At 38.2% G+C, this 18911-nt stretch overlaps 1 protein-coding gene across 1 annotated transcript in view; it reads right to left on the bottom strand.

Annotated features, from left to right (window-relative positions):
• mapk8ip2 (mitogen-activated protein kinase 8 interacting protein 2) overlaps positions 1 to 18911 on the bottom strand; it is a 229440-nt gene that overhangs the window by 56327 nt on the left and 154202 nt on the right. The window contains exon 3 of the mRNA XM_039761511.1: positions 1760 to 1993. Within this exon, the coding sequence (XP_039617445.1) occupies positions 1760 to 1993 (234 nt within the window). The remainder of the gene's footprint in view (positions 1 to 1759; positions 1994 to 18911) is intronic.

Raw genomic sequence — 18911 nt, 5'->3', positions numbered from 1 at the left:
CTCTAATAAATACTGTAAAATAAATCCTTCTCTTTTTCTCTCTTCTTTCCTTCTCTCTCTCTACTCCTCCTCGGTGAGCTTCATATGTCTACTCTCCCGACTCACTGTGGGAGAGTGGCTTCCTTTATACCAGATCTGGGAATAGTGCCAGTGCTACCACACTGAACCTATGAAGCACTTCTGGGTTAGATGGAACCACCCTAAAATTAGGAAACCTCCTCCCCACAGCTCCCTCTGGCAGGTCTCAGCAGGGCAGCCCGTTAGAACTCTAATTCCCATGAAGCCCTGCAGGCGCATATACATGAGATCCATCAGACAGCTGCTGCCACCTGTTGTACTGGGGTGCACATAGCCCTGGGTAGCAGTCTCCTTTCACTGTTCCATTACCAGGGCGTCCCAAACGGGATGCCAGCCAACTCTTGTCTTCTATGACAATATACAGTAGACCCCATGAAGTCATGGTTCAGAGTTCGTGGCCTCAGTCATTTGCAGATTTTTCCTTAGAACCTATCTAATAATTGTTAGCAGAAACCGCAAATATCCTCTGCAATTTTTATGGCTTTTATTGTGGCAATACTGCACTGTAGAGAGAACAGGAAGCACCTTTAGAGGAAAATGCTGCTTGAGATGGTGAAAGTAGACAATAGAATTTGAAAATGCAACACCCAGCAGTCCCTGCAATGGCTCTGATTGGTCTTCTGTTGAGGGTGCTGGGGTTGTTGGGGTCAAAGGATGTCAGCGCGGCTTTTAAAAAGGGGGCCGGTGACCAAAAGCAAAAAAAAGTTTTTGTAATTTGTGTTAGAAGTTCCTGTCTGTCTACCTTCTGTTGCGTTACCTGTACTTATTCATTTTGTCCTGGATCCTTTCATGTGTCTGGATTGTCTGCCGTCTGCCTGTGTACATGAATACTGTAAGTGGATTCATGGCCTTCCTGCAAAGAAAGGAGCACTCCTGAACCCATCTACCCGTCTTCACCATTTCAGGAATTAGCGGTAGGACTACCTGTACATTCCCATTCAATGTGCTGTTCTCTGGACTATCTATTTTCATCATTACATTTCATCCGTTGCCGTTTTTCATGATTTACTGCATGTGTTTTGTTTGTGCTTTGTTGTATTTTATTTTGCTGTTTGATTACCGATCTGCTTTGTTTTTGTCTCTGTTTGTGAGTGCATGTGTCCCTGGAATCTCCACCATAAAAATAAATAAATCACCGTCTTCTCGACGGTGTGAATCTTAACGGCACCGGACCACTACAGCGTTATTCATTTCTCCTTGCTGCTGATTGACTGTGATGCATCCCCAGCTGAGTGTTCTTGTGTTTTCCATTTTGTTCCTCTTAACTCTTAAACAGTCACACTCGACTATAGTCATTTCCCTGTGCCATTTGCGAGCGCGCAGGAGCTGATCAGTCAGTGCCGTACATTCGTTGAGCAGCCAGCTCATGACCACTGCCAGCCCCTTGTGAGCAGGGAGGCTGAACACACCCCTAGAAGACACGGATGCTCCTCAAAAAACCCCTCTAAAAAACGCTGATTGACTACTTTCACATTGCTCCCTTACTTGCTGGGCTTACTTGCAGCTGCTCTGTCACATGATATGCTTCTCGCGTGACACTACGCATACTTTAAAAGCATGAACAGCACCTGTCCTTATTGGCTGGTTGCTTTGTTTCTCTCTCCTCACAATTTGTGGTTGCTGTAGGAACGTAACCCCCGCAAATTTTGGGGGTGTACTGTATATATATATATATATTTACCTGTGAGACTGGGGCACTGAGGTTCAATGTAGTTGGCCTGCTCTTTAGTGTAGTGGTTGCAAAGGGTGAACCAGGGGGAGAAGCAGATGGAGAAGGAGGTATATCAGAGTCAGGTTCTTCTTCCTCTTCATCTTCTTCATCATCATTATCATCAATCATCTCAAATTCCTGGAAGTCATCTTGAAAGGAACACACTGGATGATGCAGGTCATTCTTTTCAAGAATGAGGCAATCCTGTCATAAAAATAAATAAAACAAGTCAGAATTCTAACCAAAATTTATTATGGCTCATTCAACTACTGTATGCATCTGTTTTCTTTGTCCAGTTTAGGGTTATGGAGCTGCAGTCTATCCTGGAATCATCGAACAAAATGAAGGAAAAACCCTGGTGAGCTTGTCAGACCAATACAGGGCAAATTTTCACACTCATCCATTATAAGCAGAATTTAGAGGGTCCAGTAAACCATGTGTGTGTGTATTTGAATGTGGGACAAAATCTGAAAAGTGTGCAGACCCGAAGAGAAGATTCAAAAACTGCACAGAGAGTAAGTGGCCATGGATTTGAACAGCAGCATTTAACACTGAGCCACTGCAGTACCCTTCCAAATTTAAGAAAAGGAAAGCTTAAAAAAAGTTCATGTAACTAAATTAGATAAGTAAAGGAATCATATGTTATAGAAATCACACTTTAAATATCAAAACTGTTATATATTTGCAAGTAAACAAGGTAATATTTGCATATACAACGAGAATAAAATAAATCCCTTGGAGTACAGCATTTAGAAAAACAGCTAAAAATAGACAACTTTTCTTTCTATTGGCATATTGATTAACATGATCCTCTTACAATGACAAAGACATTTCAGAAATTATAAGTGACAGCCAGTAAAGCCTCTATTCAAATGAACATTTACCTTCCTAGTTATTTGCTTATCCTCAGCTTTATTTACTCATTGTAAAATATGCCCTACTTTTGGATGCATGCTGATTTTTCAATTCTCATTCAAGATTTATCCCAACAATTTACTCCAGCTCAAGATGTAATCTGGAAATTGAATTATTGATTCCCAACATATAATTAACGCTCTGCCTCATTTAGCCTGATTCAATAGTAACAATCAGGACAGTGGTAATGGTAAATATACATTTTCTTATCTTGGCTTTTTGTTTCTGCAGTTGTTACCATTTATTTTATCTTGAAAAGCAGATCAAGAAAAGTCTTCCTCCTACAGATATTGCCTGGTGTTTATTAGTAACTACTGATGAACAAGTTAGATTTGGCGTAGCAGCAACTGAAATCAATCAGCCATCTGGTCCAGGCATTGAGAAAAATTATATTACCACAAGTCAAACGTCTGCTGTTTGGACTACAAAAACTAGACCACTGCGCCACTTTTCTTTACTTCTAACGTCAGTTTACCAAACTGTCCAGCCCACCTCTATGAGGTGTAACAGCCCTTTAGGAGAAAGCAGATATTTAGAATGGTTCCCTTTCCACCTCAGAACCCCCCCTTTGTTTTAAAAGTTATGGGCATATTAAAACCCTACTAAGATATTACACAATATTGAATCAGTCGGGCATTCAGAAGGTATTTTTAATAGAAAAAGCATCACAGCAGTTGCTCATAATTGCTTTTTCATCTTTGCAAACATTTCCAGCTGGGTCATTCAGATGGAACAGACGGCTTCTAATAAATAGGCTGCCCTTCTGTATTGAATTACCATAAAACTCAGGTGGTCTGTTTGGGAAAAAAAAAATGACCCAATATTACCATTTTCCATTTTGTATATACATTTTTTATTCTCTGGTTTTCACTTCTATCCATCCATTCATGGTTTCATTTTTGGCTAATTCTACATTTATTAGTAAAGCTAAGGATAAAACTTCTATTTATGGTAATGGACACTTGGAAAATAAGTCACAGAAATGTTAACATGGATGAATATTCATTCAATACTGCAATAATGAAAAAACTGAATACCAGTATTCCATTTTAATTATTTTGAAAGGCAAAGCTCCATTCAGAATTCATGTTACAAATTCTCAAAAATATCTGTGATGATATTTACATTGATGAGATACAAAATCCCTGCTTAAAAACAAATACAAAGAAAAAAGACTTACAACGTCGACAGATATTACTAAAGCTTTCATCTTCACTCATATTCTGAGATATGATTTTTCATCAGAACTACTTTTTATTTCTGTGTAGATCATCTGGACCTGATGATGACATACACTGATTGAAGGGTAAAGAAGAAGCCTGGTTAAAAATTAGAGCTTTATCTGAAGCACTTTCAGAATAAATGAAGCAACACTACACACAGAAGGACAGTACATGTGTGTGTTAGACAAATTTCATCTGTTCCCAAAAGTGCTTGATTCAGTTCAGAATTGCAAAAGCCCATCTGGGCAGAACAGCATGAAATGCATAAACCAAATTGGAATGGAGCACCAGAGCACATTTACACTCACAGCCGCTCTTTCTTGTACAGGATCACTTTAGAGTCACTAGAAATCGAACAAATATCTTCATTAGGTTGGAGGAAACTGGAGCAACTAAATCCCAGTGCAGACAAGGAGAGTGACTTGAAAATTAACAGATCTGGAAAAAAAAAACTAGGCATAGCGCAGGTAGTTTTAAAAGTACTGATACTTTTAAAATACAACACATACTCCTTAAATTTTACATTATCCATCATAACAAAATTTAGATTAGAATAGATTTTTATGGGCGGCACGGTGGCGCAGTGGTAGCGCTGCTGCCTCGCAGTTAGGAGACCCGGGTTCGCTTCGGGTCCTCCCTCGTGGAGTTTGCATGTTCTCCCGTGTCTGCGTGGGTTTCCTCCGGGCACACCGGTTTCCTCCCACAATCCAAAAACATGCAGGTTAGGTGGATTGGCAATTCTAAATTGGCCCTAGTGTGTGCTTGGTGTGTGGGTGTGTTTGTGTGTGTCCTGCGGTGGGTTGGCACCCTGCCCAGGATTGGTTCCTGCCTTGTGCCCTGTGTTGGCTGGGATTGGCTCCAGCAGACCCCCGTGACCCTATTCGGATTCAGCGGGTTAGAAAATGGATGGATGGATAGATTTTTATAGGCCATGTATACAGTTAAACACATTACATCTTAACTTGCACTCGTTTGTTTAGAGCATACATTAACATTTTATCAAATTATACTGTACCCATACCTATAAATATCTGCATCTATACATTACAGTCAGCCACCTGAACAAAATACTACAGCATGGGTACAACTAGCCAGTTGCAGAAGGCAGCTTCATCAATTTATGAATGTTATGTTTTATTTGTTTGAATTTTGCCAGTCATTTGTGATATTTATTCTACACTTTACTGCTTGTAAATACAGAAAAATTACCTGAAACCAAACATGTAATGCATGTTAGAAGCAAAGATAACTTATACAACTTATACAAGTGGTACGTCATACTGTTAGCTTATTACGGTATTGTAGGAAAAACATTAAAATACACACTGTATTTGACTGCTGCTTTCGTAGTGATTCAACTTAAAAATTACTTTTTTTCTTTGAGCTACATATATTTTTTCCTGAATTCAAGATAAAATACTTTTCTTCCACATATAATTTTCGTTGGTAAGAATTTAGCCAGAGTATGTGAGGTGAGATGTAATAGAAACATACATCCATCCATCCATCCATTATCCAACCCGCTATATCCTAACTACAGGGTCACAGGGGTCTGCTGGAACAGGCCCGCGCCTGGGGGGGGGGACAACCATGACACTTGTCAGAGGCCCTGGCTAGATAGGGGCCCGCCCTTTTTCGAGTTTTAAAATATACACACATATTTGAAACACGAAAGTGGCCTGAACTCTTTCTGCTGCCTGAGGCCCAGAATTTTCTAGGTGCGGGCCTGCCTGGAGCCAATCCCAGCCAACACAGGGCACAAGGCAGGAAAAAAACCCCGGGCAGGGCGCCAGCCCACCGCAGGTATAATAGAAACATTAAAATTAAATTGAAATTATCATTTTTTATAAGTATGTGTATATATATATATATATATATATATATATATATATATATATATATATATATATATAAAATACAATGTCTGTCTGCCTGACTGTACGTTCCCTATATAATCCTACACTCTTTGACTGACTGACTTATGTGAATTTCCCCTTGGTGATTAATAAAGTATCTATCTATCTATCTATCTATCTATCTGATCTGGAGCAAAATTTACATAGTTGCTCTCTAGGACAATATGGACTAGATAGACTACTTTGAAACTCAAAGTTTTGACCCTAGGGGTCCTAGTGTTTTGTTTTTTTTTCTTGTTTGCTGCAGCTTGTACACCAATGCCACCTATTGGCTCAAAGCAAGTATTACAATCCTACACCCTTGACTGATCGGGACCAAATTTTGCATAGTTGCTCTCTAGGACTATGTGGAAAGGATAGTCTACTTTGGCGCGCAAAATTTGGACCTTGGGGGTCCCAGTGTTGTTTTTTGTTTTTCTGTGTATGCACACCAGTGCTACCTGGTGGCTCAGAGCAAATGAAACATCCAAACAGACTAAAGCCAAACTGGCAGAGAAAATGACAAGAGCTGAACATTAATTACCCAGGCAATGGTGTATGCTGCTTCTACCTACTGTAATATACAAAGGAGTATCATGAGCTACGCAGCAGGGTGATGGGTAAGGCATGATCGCGATGTCAGAGCAGTGCAACTCATAGAAAAATAAAAAGGTTGTTGTTTAGCCCTTTCTTCGTCAGATTTTAACCATAATTTAACCACTGTTCACCTTGCACTAAGAGGGTAAGTCAGATGTGACAGAATTAATGGTTACAACCTAGCAAGGTGTTACTGCAATTCTGGAATTCAATTGGACCCCAAAAAGAACAAATTCTCGACTCTTGAAAGCAGAGACATTGATAGAGAAACAGTGTGAATGATGGACAGGACAGCTAGCAATAACTCCAGGTTAGAGAGAGAGAGCGAGAGAGAGAGGTTAGGAGCATGCGCTGATACAATGCATTGCCGCACCCGCCACACGACAAACCGTGCAGCCATGCAATGGGGGACACCTCAGCACCACACTAGTTCAGATGGAGTGGAATAGTGTGAAGTTTTTTATGGTGGCTGAAGTGCCAATTCTGCCACCAACCCCCAGGTTTTCCCTGCAGGTTGGTGGGCCTACATGCAGGGCTGGATGCAGATTAACGTCATACCCAGGATGGAGCAATTGAAGGTTAAGGGCCTTGCTCAAGGGCCCAACAGAGCAGAGTCCCTTTTTGGCATTTATGGGATTCAAAACGGCAACCTTCCAATTGCCAGTGTGATCCCTAGCCTCAGAGCCACCACTCCGCCTGATAATAACTACAGGGTTACCACTAAAAAAAAAAAAAAATCACATCAACCTTTCTTTCTTTCCTTACCCCAATCTAAAGATCTAACTGGGCAACACCAGGTACTTCGGCTAATTTTTAATATAAAATCGGTAGATTGTTGTTCAGATTCTGTGAGATATAGTCAATACACTGTTCACCCTGCAGAGGGAACATGGAAGCCTCTTTATCTCTCAATTCGTCCATTTGGAAAACAGAAATGTATTGATCAATTCAGAACGGAACTACATTTTCAATATTTTTATTTATCGGTAATATCTCTGTTCTGTTCACAGTGATGACACAACCATCATAAGCCTGCAAGTGTAGACACATAAAATAAAAACAAAACCAATTTGTGTTAATATTAATGAACATTAATAAAAGAAAAATCACTCAAGACAACTTAAAACACTTGTTGATAAATATGCACTACAGATTTATTACTGTTGCTAGTGCAGAGGCTAGTATTGCTTCCTCCGATCTCTGCAGACTTACTGTAGGTATTAGTACACTTCACAGAACAGGATAGCCTAGTTAGAACACAAATACTGATTATCACATGGAACAGTGTACCATCTCTTGTACGGTCTCTCTCAGTAGTATTCTGACCTTACACAGTCATGAAGATGTGCCTAAGGGAATAGGTACCTGAGCTGGGAATTAACAGGAAGAGAAGCAGCTCTCTGATGTGATGGAGACAAACGGGGACTGCTTGAAATTACTGTCTTTGCATGTAAGGAGATACAAACACATTCCAGTCATCACTGTCCAAAAGGTTTACAAAATTGAAATATTTCTTGTTTCATTGTTCAAATATTTCCTCTATTGATATTTTCAATAATTTGATCTCAGTATTAATATGCCATCTGTATAAATGTGATTATTCAGGTTATTCAAATTTTTGGGTTTAAGACTGTTCAAAAAGATATTTAGGCTAAATTATAAACATATTATGTTGTTCAGATGCTTAAAAGTGTTTTCAGTACAGTATGTTAATTTCTTTGTAAAGCAAATTTGAGTAATCTTACTAGGTCTAATGTAAAAGCACATAAAATATTATCTAATATTGGTATTGGTCCAAAAATCAAATATTTGTTGAGATGTAGTTAAAGAATTACAGTATATATATATCATGTCACGCACGAGCGCATGGGGAGCAGCTTAAGGACCCGAAGTGCAACACGACAAATCGTGCCAGGGGACAACGGTGGGGTACTAACCTCTCTCTCTTTATTTTCTCAGAAAAGACGAAGCATCGCAGCCATAATCGCACCTGAACAACTCTAAGAAGCACAACACTTCCGGGTCCCTTTCTTCCCTCTCATCCCCCTTTGATGATGCCTGCTACCCATCCACCACCACTCTTTCCCAGCATCCCACGGTTTTGATTTCCGGTCCTCCTCCATAAATTGTCCGTCCACCCGCCCTTCTATGTCTGATGATTTGTAATAATTATTTTGACCTTGTTTGCAGTATACGGGGCCTAAAAACCCCAAATCTTTATGAGTTTTTGTTTCTCTTTTCTACAATATATATATGTTTTTAACCTTTCCACTCTTTTAAGAGCATAGCTCTCCATCACCCAAAAAACTGTTTCCATATGATCAGTTTCTCTTTCTTTCCTCTCTATCAGAGTCTGACATATTCCTGAACTGTTTGCTGGGTAGAACTTGAAAATTGTGTTCCTAAAGGACACGTGGTGAGGATCCTCTAATTATTTATTGCAATACAGACTAACAACCTCCTGCTTATACAGTCTTAATCTCGATGAGACAGCAGTCGAATTGAGTCATTTTTAATGTCCACTTCCATAGATTTAAATATCCAGCAAGTCTGACAAAGGTTCTGGTAAAGAATTTATAGGAAGTATTATGGTTTTTTTGATAAATGTTCATACAACTCTTAGGTTTACCTGTGTATAGTGTTTGCTTTTAGCAGTTTAGTCATTGGAAATGTTTTGCCCCATTACAATGTCTTGTGCAATTCCCTGTCTCTCTCTGTTATAGATTTAAGATTTCTTTGAACAGCTTCATGCACCTTCTTTGAAAAGCCTCGCTACACAATTGCTACTAGCATGGAAAACACTTTCACTTTCCCATATCTAGACCTGGTTTCACCTAAGAATGGCTTGCTAGAATGGTATCATCCACAAATTGGTAATCGCCGCTTAGTTGACTTGTGTACTATCTAGGTCTTCACTCTCACCTGCAGAGTACATTTTTCTACTCTGAATTAAACTAACAGATATTCTCTGATACTGATACTGCCAATCAGTTATGCTCCACAAACACAGAGCAAACCAACCATGATCATTTAAAGTACATTTTGCTCCTATGCATTTGTGAACACACAAGAAAAAAATACAATTATTGATGGAATGTTCTACATGACCCCAAACAATAAAAATAATCTTTACTAATAAAAGGCAAAGCCCTCACTCACTCACTCACTCACTAAATCTCCAATTTCCCGTGGCTGAAATTTGACAGGCTTATTCCTTATAGCTTACTTACAAAAGTTAAGCAGGTTTAATTTCGAAATTCTACACATAACGGTCATAACGGTCGATAACGGTCGACAACGTCCGCCATGTTGAACTTTCTTATTTATGGCCCCATCTTCACGAAATTTGGTAGGCGGCTTCCCTTCGCTAACCAAAACCGATGTACATACTTATTTCGATGGTATGACGCCACTGTCGGCCGCCATATTGAACTTTCCAACGTCACTAATTTTCCAACTTCCCGTGTAGGTAGAAGGCTGACCCCATCTTCACGAAATTTGGTAGGTGGCTTCCCTGCGCTAACCAAAACTGATGTACGTACTTATTTCAGTGGTATGATGCCACTGTCGGCCCCCATATTGAAGTTTCCAATGTCACTAATTCTCCAACTTCCCGTGTAGGTAGAAGGCTGAAATTTGGCAGGCTCATTCCTTACAGCTTATTTACAAAAGTTAAGCACTTTTCATTTCGAAATTCTACGCATAACGGTCAATAACATCCGCCATGTTGAACTTTCTTATTCATGGCCCCATCTTCACGAAATTTGGTAGGCGGCTTCCCTGCGCTAACCGAAACCAATGTACGTACTTATTTCGGTGGTATGACGCCACTCTCAGACGCCATATTGAACTTTCCAACGGTCTTTGTTACTTATGGGCCCATCTTCAAGAAATTTGGTACGCGGGTTCCCAACGCTAACTGAATCTTACTAATGTACATCCCCCATCCCAACGCCTCCCACGTTGTTGGCTGCCTGCCTATATAAGGCCGCCTGTCGCTCCAGTCTCTACATTCCCTTCCTTGCTTCGCCACGGGATTCACGTCTCCCTGCTGATAACTACAGCCTTTTTATTTAATCCACGGCTTCTCCGCTGTTTTATTGTTCATTTATTACGATTATAGTTATTGTGTAGGTATTTTAGACTTACTTTACATTGTTCAGATACCCATTTCCTTTATCATTCCAACTGTACCCCCATTAACATGTCTATCGAGGTGATCACCATCGATCAAAGAACTGTCACTTACCGAGTGGTTTCCATGCCCGGAGATGGCACCTACCTTTTCCATTCTCTTTGTTACATATTGCACGGCCATATCAGGCTCACTCTTGAGGAACATTGTGTCTTATGTATTGAATGACTGGGACAGGTTCAAAGTGTGGACTGATGATGGTACAGGAGATAATTATTCTACACAGGAGCACTAGAAGAGTGAAATGCTTAAACCCTTCACCTATGCAACTGCATGTGAGTTGATGGCTGCCGGTGAATTGTTCGGTTGTCGCTTTCAAGTGTACCAAAATGGCCAAATATTTTACACCTTTCGACAACCGCCAATGCCTCTTAAACATCTTAGATTCACAGGTGACGATTTCAGCAGTGGACACTTTCATGTTTATGAATGTTTAAACTCTCAAAAGCTGGATGTGAAGTTATAGATGAAACCGGTTGTATACTTACAATGCTTGACAGATGCCGAATGTCTCTTCAACACAAGTCCTACAAATACTGTCGTAATTGAAACAAACCATGAAACTCAAACCGATTATGACAGAGATTTGAAACAAGATTACTGTTCACATGGCCAACTGTACATTGCATGCTCAAGAGTAAGCTCAGCGCACAGCTTGGTCATATTACAACCGGAGGGCCGAACTGACAATGTGGTATACAAAAATATCCTTAACAAATAATTATTGGTATATTTTCCCTCAGTTTAAAAAGGTTTAATTTTCTTCTTAGTAAAAATTTTAAGGCAGTACTTCGCCGCTGCGAAGCGCGGGTATTTTGCTAGTAATATAATAAGAAGAACACACAAACTTTTAAGAGCAGCTACACATCTGTGCTTTCTATTTTTTGAATATCACTACACCAGCCAAGCCAAGGCTCCTCATTGTTGCATTCTTCTTTAAAAGATCATGGGTATACAAATTTGTCTGCCACAAGCTCTTCCTATGATGGATGTGCCAGCGTTTCAAGATAAAATATAGAAAAAGAAAAGCCAATTATTTTTAATTTATGCTTTGCTATGTCAAAAAAAACTGTAATCTGTTAATTAATTTTTTACGTTAAATTTATTTCTTCACAGACATACTATACAGTATATCTATTTGGCACATGAAATTGTTTTCTAAAGTTAATCACTTTTTGTAAATTTTAAATAATATTTAGCTTGCACTGGCACTTTACATTGCAGTTTAAGGGGTGCAGAGGAAGAGTTTAAAAATTTACCAGACACGTTCATTTTTCAAGCCAAAACAGTTGTTGAGTATTGAACTGCCTCTTGTGTTTTACACATATTGTTAAAATAGTTTATACATGTTGTTTCAGGAAAAAAAAAAAAAAGTTTATGAAATTCAGCCATTTTTAAAGGAGATCAGCCATTTGTGATAATTCAGCACTTATTTTCCTGCACAAGAACCTTTAACTCCACCAGTGGTGGTTTACACCTAACACAACAAATCACAGTAAACCTTTTTGTGCCACATGGTTGGTTTTGTTTTTGATTTACTCATGTATTTAGGTGACAATTCCCAAAACAGAAAATGTACTCTTACCAAGGAAAAATTGGAACAGAAATAAAATAAAATCATTATTTCCAGATTCCTTTTGTTTTAAACAGTGAATTTTGCCAAAGTGATATTCGCAGCAAATTTGGTGTGTTCACATTCATCTCTTGTTCATCAAATTAATTCAGCTGGTTTAAGATCATTTTTTTTTGTAATAGCTATACCCTATAATGCTTTGCGAGGGCCAGTGAGACATCCTTGGAAGCTGTAACAGCTAAACTAACATTGATGTTGCATTACAGACTCTGTGGAACAAGGGCAGGCCGATCTTCAAGTACCATGTCAATATCAGAGAAGGAGATGCGTGTCTTATGCATAATATTTAGCCACTTGGTGGGGCAAGACTGAAAATAAACCTTGAAAGAGCCTGACATAGAGGAGACTCCATGAAATAATAATAATAACAAAAGGTTTATTACTATTTACAAGACGTTTCTATAATTTTGATAGTAGAAAAATTACAAAGCATCAGCACAGACAGTTTAGAGCAAGGGTGAACAATGTTGGTCCTGGTGGGCCAAAGTGGCTGCAGATTTTCGTTCTAACTCAATTGCTTAAAAAAAAAATAAAATAATCCTTCCAGTCTCAAACCTTATTTAATTTTATGGGTTGTTAGTCTGCAATGTTAGGTTCTTATATCATAGATTTTTTTCCTTTCCTAGGATATCATCCAAATAAGTTGAAGCCTAACATAGATCATTTTCTGTCTGTCACATTTTTTTCTCTTAAATGTATTACTAAACCAAATAGAGCATGATGAATCCACACAGGTGTAAATGGAGACAGGTTAGATGGAGACCTGCTGGCTCCTTTGTCAATTTTCAATTTATTGCTAATAAGGAGCCATTAAAAACAGTAAATGCAACAGTTTAAGATTGAAATAAGCAATTAATGGTGGGGAACCTTAACAAGTGAGACCCCTAAAATGAAGCATCAAAATGTCATTTGAGCAATAAGTGCTTCATCAGCAATAATTGACTTCTCATTAAGAAACTGGGTTGCAGCAAAAACTTGGAACCAGTCACTGACTGCGTACTTTCTTCTTTGATATCACAGAGGCACAATGGTGCAGTGGTTGGCACTGCTGCCGCACAGCTCAGGTGACCTTTTGGCTACAATAATCAGTCCAGTATAGTTGGCAGACGTTTCCCAGGCCCCTAGGGGCACTTTAAAGACAACTGCACCATTATAATCCAGTCAAATCTAGTTCAGTTAGTCCTTCCCCATTGACTTTAATGCAGTTTGCCAAGTTTGGTGAATATCATGGACATTTCTATGATTTCGGGGACTTCACGGGAATGCAATCTTGTCAATGTTTACTAATCACTACTGATCAATACTCAACAGCTGCCTTGACTTGAAAAATTGACGTATTTGGTAAATTTGTATGGCACCAGAGCAGGCAAGATATTTATTTTTAATTTATACAGAGCGATTAACTTTATAACACAGTTTTGTGTGGCAAATGTGAATTTCCCCTTGGAATTAATAAAGTATCTATCTATCTATCTATCTATCTATCTATCTATCTATCTATCTATCTAAAGACACATGTGCCATAGATGTGAAGAAGCATCTTTGACTTGAAAAATATCGCACTTAACAAAAATGTGTAGCTAACGTAGTGTAAGATTCCCAAGCCTGCTAATTTCCAATTTATGGCCCAGAAGGCCAGCGTCTGTCCTTGCAGCAATGGGCACAAGGCCTTGAACTTGTCCTGAACCAAATGTCCATTCATTGTTGGGCACACTCCAGTACACAGTCCAGTGATATTTCAGCTCTGAAATTAATTGTAGATTTAGTTTTTATTTTATTTTATAAAATTAATTTTTATTTTTATTTCATTCTAGTTTCCAGTGGAGTTAACAATTATTTTTATTTAGTTCTGGGTTTAAAATTTCAGTTTTTATTTTATTTAGTTCTGGCCTTTATACATAATATTAGTACAATTTTAGTTTTTGTTTCTGTTGCAAGACCACAAATACTGGCCTATACATATTTCAATGCAAATTATGTTTCAGTCAACAAAATACACTCACAGTTCAAAATGCTGTTAAACACAGCTTGACTATCAATGATCAAACAGATTAAGTGGCCTAATGAGTACAGTCAGCAAGATCAAATATGTCAACCCAACAAACCAGTCTGTGCAAGTGTGTTGCTGTTAAGCTTTAAACAAGCACACATTTTAAGAGATTTGTTAGTGTTGCAATGATGACCATTGCACAGATAGCCACACAGTGAAATAATTGTCTCGACGAGCGCCTGTGATGCAGGTGCACAGTCAAGGTCCTCGGCCACTGGCGCCAGCAGACTGTATGTTGACGATTTCTGCTGCCAGTACTGAAGTGCACTCATGGTGCCAGAGAACAGCTGGACTTCCACTAAGTACTGATCCAGCTGTTCCGGCACTGAAACTCCGAGACTACAGCACAACGTAACTGAAGGCTCAGGGCAACCTACAAACAACCCCTCTGCACGACTGAACCGGATTGAACAAAAATGCTTTTGCCGTTTTTTTTTTTTTATTTTTACTCAATTTTCGTTCTCATTTTAGTTCGTTCACAAATTACTATTTTTTATTTTTATTTAGTTTTAGTTCCTCCGTCTTACCTTAATTTCAGTTCTCGTGAAACGTAAAGTAAAAAACAATATTTTCAGTTAAAGTTTTAGTTTAAACATCACTTGTACACACCAGCATTTACACTCAGGATGGCTGATTTAGAGTCAACAGTTAACGTAACTCACAAAGCTTTGAGTATGTGGGAAGAAAACTGGAATACCTAGAGAACACTTTACACAGACATGAAGAGGAAAGTGCAGCACACAGACAACAACCAAACATGGGATTCAAATCCAGCAGAGCTATTTTTAATAGATTTGATTTGTTTTTTGAGTTTTGTTTTAACTTACATACTGCCACTTCTCAGCCTTCCGGATTACTCGCATTGTTGCTCCCGCTCATGACTCTAGGCTGATTTTGAAAGTTCTTCAGATTATCTTTTGATTAGGTTGTAACAGATGTTACTAACAGAAATACAAAATATATTCTACAAATGATTATCATTGTTAACATATTCAAGAGAAATCTTTATGTGCGTACACTGTCTAGAACTTAACTGGCATGGTTGTTGGAGTGAAGATTTTGAAATTTCTCCACTAGGCCATGATGAGATCAACATAAGAACTGGCAATAGGATGCACACAAATTTGAGAAATGCCTAAAACGGAACAGTAGGCTAATAACTTTTATTTTGATTTTTTTGATTTTTAACTCATATACTTGCCTGTTTACTTCTAACCAGACTGCAGCAAAAATATATTTTGTGGTCCAGCTTATGAAATGAAGAAAAATATGTTTTTGTTTTTTTCTGTCTGTTTGTAGTCTTTTTCACTTTAAATATTTCCATGCAGCAGACCCCCGTGACCCTGTAGTTAAGGAATAGCGGGGTTGGATGATGGATGGATGGATGCATGGATGGATATTTTCATGCATGTTTGTACATACCTTAACAAAAATATCTCAAATTACAATACAACCACTTCACATAACACTGTGCCCTTTTCTCTGGCCATATTTTAATAAAAAATTGTGTTAGTTTACTCTGTGAAATTTTAAATATCGTTAATACAGTAAAAACAGATTGAGTCATTGATTACTAAAACGGCAGCTGTTGCAGAGAAACAGAACTTTTTCACTTATCGATTATGATATACTTTAATTTGATAACAAATCTTGTTAATCCTCAAGGGGAAACTGTCTCGTCACATTACTCTTGGGAGAGTCAGAGTGCAAGGTCAGCCATAATACAGCGCCCCGAAGCAATTTTCAAGATAAGGGTCTTGCTCTAGAGCCCAATGGACTAGGATACCTTCTGGCAGTAACGGGGTTTGAACCAGCAACCTTCCAGATACCAGGGCATAAACAATAAATATAAGAGTTTATAGATTAAATATAGTCTCACCACAAGACAATAAGACATCCTGCTTTCCAAACATAAGGAGGATTAATGTTCTTCACTCAAAATGTTCATGTCTAGTAGCCAGACCTCCTGTACGAAAGACTAAATATACAGCAGAGTAAAAAATCTGATACCAGGCAAGCCTAATGAGGAAAGCAAATTTGATCATCTCTCATATGAATAGTTCAGTGAGCACGAGTCGGGGTGCATGGATTGGATTTCTGCTGGCATCAGCTGGAGGAGTACAGAAAATGATAGGCAATAATTTGTAAGTGCATCTGGCGACCATTTTACCAGCGTAAATGGGTTTTCACCCCAGGGGTCTTCAGCAGATTAAATCAACCAGACTCACAGATATCCCGTCTGTTTCAAGTACCTTTTAGTCCCCCTATCTGGATGTGTTTTTCAAGTACAAATGATGCAGAGAGAAAGCAAATTTCTTACTCTCCTTTAACAAATGAAAAAAGCAGCGCTAATATAAAAAATAGGATTGTAAGGACAAGGGATAGTTACATTCTCTTTGTGTCTCTACGTGGAGTCTAAACAGAACATGTGCAAAATTCAGCAGCAACACAGTTTAAAGCCTGGGAACATGTTACTCCACCACTTTGACAATTACACTTAGCTCCCTGTTCATTTTCACATTCACAATAAACTCCACCTTTTCTTTTTTAAGACCCTGTATGGCAGGTACCCACCTTATCTGTTTTCCTTACTAAAACCATACATCCCTTAGTTCCTCTGGTAACATATTGCTAAATGTCCCATTGTGCTGGCTCTACACTATGGGTGACAGACCCTTTAGCACAGCGGGCCGACAGCTTGTGCAATACCCTGTCTCTGGAACCCCATGCCTGCACCTCACTCTCTGTTTTTAAATTTAAACCTAAATCCCTTCTTTTTAACATTGCATTTTGTTAGCTTCTGCAAACTTTGTATATTAGTACGGCTTTGTTTTCTTCTCTTGTTTTAATTTTCGATTTAGAGTGTACTTGGGTATTTTGAAAGATGCTTTTAAGTAAAATTTATTACTATGATTATTATTGTGCCACTTGAAGAGGATAAGTCAGTATAACACTTGTAGATATGCAATGGCATTTGCATGGTGCCTTGCTGTCAATGAATTCTTGCACATATGTTATTAAACTACCGACAAAGTCATAAGCAGTTTTACCAACTGACTAAAGAGAAAATATTGAGTTGGCTGAGTAACATTTGGATATAATGGGTTACAATCTCAAGATAAAATTGGATAGATGGCTGTAATAAAAGAAGATGTATAATGTTTTAGGCAAAAAAATGGTAACATGTTTTGATTATACATAAACTGGAACAGTGCATAGTATATAAAAGTGTGGCTAGACTACGAGGGCTATGATGTGCAATGCTTCAAAAATAAGAGGATTTATTTATTATTGATCAGTTTTCAATAATTTTATATGACACAAACATGACGTGAGTATGTACTGCCTGCAGATTAGAAAAATCAACTGTATGTCATTTAAACAATCAAATTATATTCATTTTAATAAAGGTCAACGTTTTCTTCAAAAGGACATTTTTCTATGTAAATTGCTGAATGTTAGTTATTGTATGTTGTAGCACAGCAGTGTCATTGTTCTGATCAAGTTAACACAGACAATGGAAATATGCAACTTTCTCTAAAATGTATGTGTAGAAGCTGGCTGGGAGATGTTCACTCTGAGAAAGTGCTCAGAGTGTTTTATATTTAACTCTACCTCTGTAAATCTTTCCTTATTAATTTGCTGCATTGAAGTTACTTATTAATTTTTGTAAATTTTCAATAGGGTGAATGTGATTCCTAACTATTGGTCATGCTTGATGGTCATGAACTGATCACTTCATTGGCAAAAGGGCCTTTCTCCTGATCAGTGTTGACAACAGACAGAGCCTATTCCAGAGGCAGATGTGAAGCAAAAAATCAGTTCTGTTCAAGATTCCAATCCATCACAGCACACACTCTCAATCACAGCACACCAATGTCCAGTGACTAGTCAACCTAACAGCATGTCTTTGGTGTGTGACTGGAAAAGGGGAGCTCACAAGGGAAACCCACATGAACACAAGGCAATCAAAACACATAGCCGTGTATCTACAACTTCAGAAGGTTTTCAGAATTTAAAAACTGAAAAAAAACCAAAGAGATGCATTACCTTGGAAGCAAAAATAGCTGACATTGTAAAAATAAAAGTAAGTGAAACGATCAATAAATATGATCAATAAATTGTGTATTTAGGTCATTAGGATAACCCATTTGTAAAGTTTTTACTGCTTCTTACATTACAACCCCAATGATTTATTTTAGTACTTTATTTAAATCAATATGAAAATATTTTTTTTTATCTTTGAAAATACACAATTTTTAGCATTCATTGACATTTATAACATTGACATTTTGTTAAACTCAATTTTTCTGTTGCTGGGTTGTGGGAATCATATCCAAACCGGATGGGACTAAAATGCTGGTGCATCACTCACTCACACCAGCCCATTTACAGTCACCACTCAAACATACAACACATCTTTTGGATGTGGAAAAAACAACATTACTGGAGAAATCCCACAGGGAATCAGAAAGAACATGCAAACTGCATGTCAGCAGTGCCTCAGCTAGAAATTCAATACAGGAGACTGAAACTGAGTTATTGGATATTTTAAATATAAATAAACACTATTGCTATTAAAATGCTATTAAAAAAAATAAAAAGTAGTTTTTT

Source organism: Polypterus senegalus, chromosome 8 (assembly GCF_016835505.1).
Source record: "Polypterus senegalus isolate Bchr_013 chromosome 8, ASM1683550v1, whole genome shotgun sequence".
NCBI lineage: Eukaryota > Metazoa > Chordata > Cladistia > Polypteriformes > Polypteridae > Polypterus > Polypterus senegalus.
The sequence above is the reverse complement of the archived record's forward strand: the minus strand, read 5'-3'. Positions and strand labels throughout refer to the sequence as shown.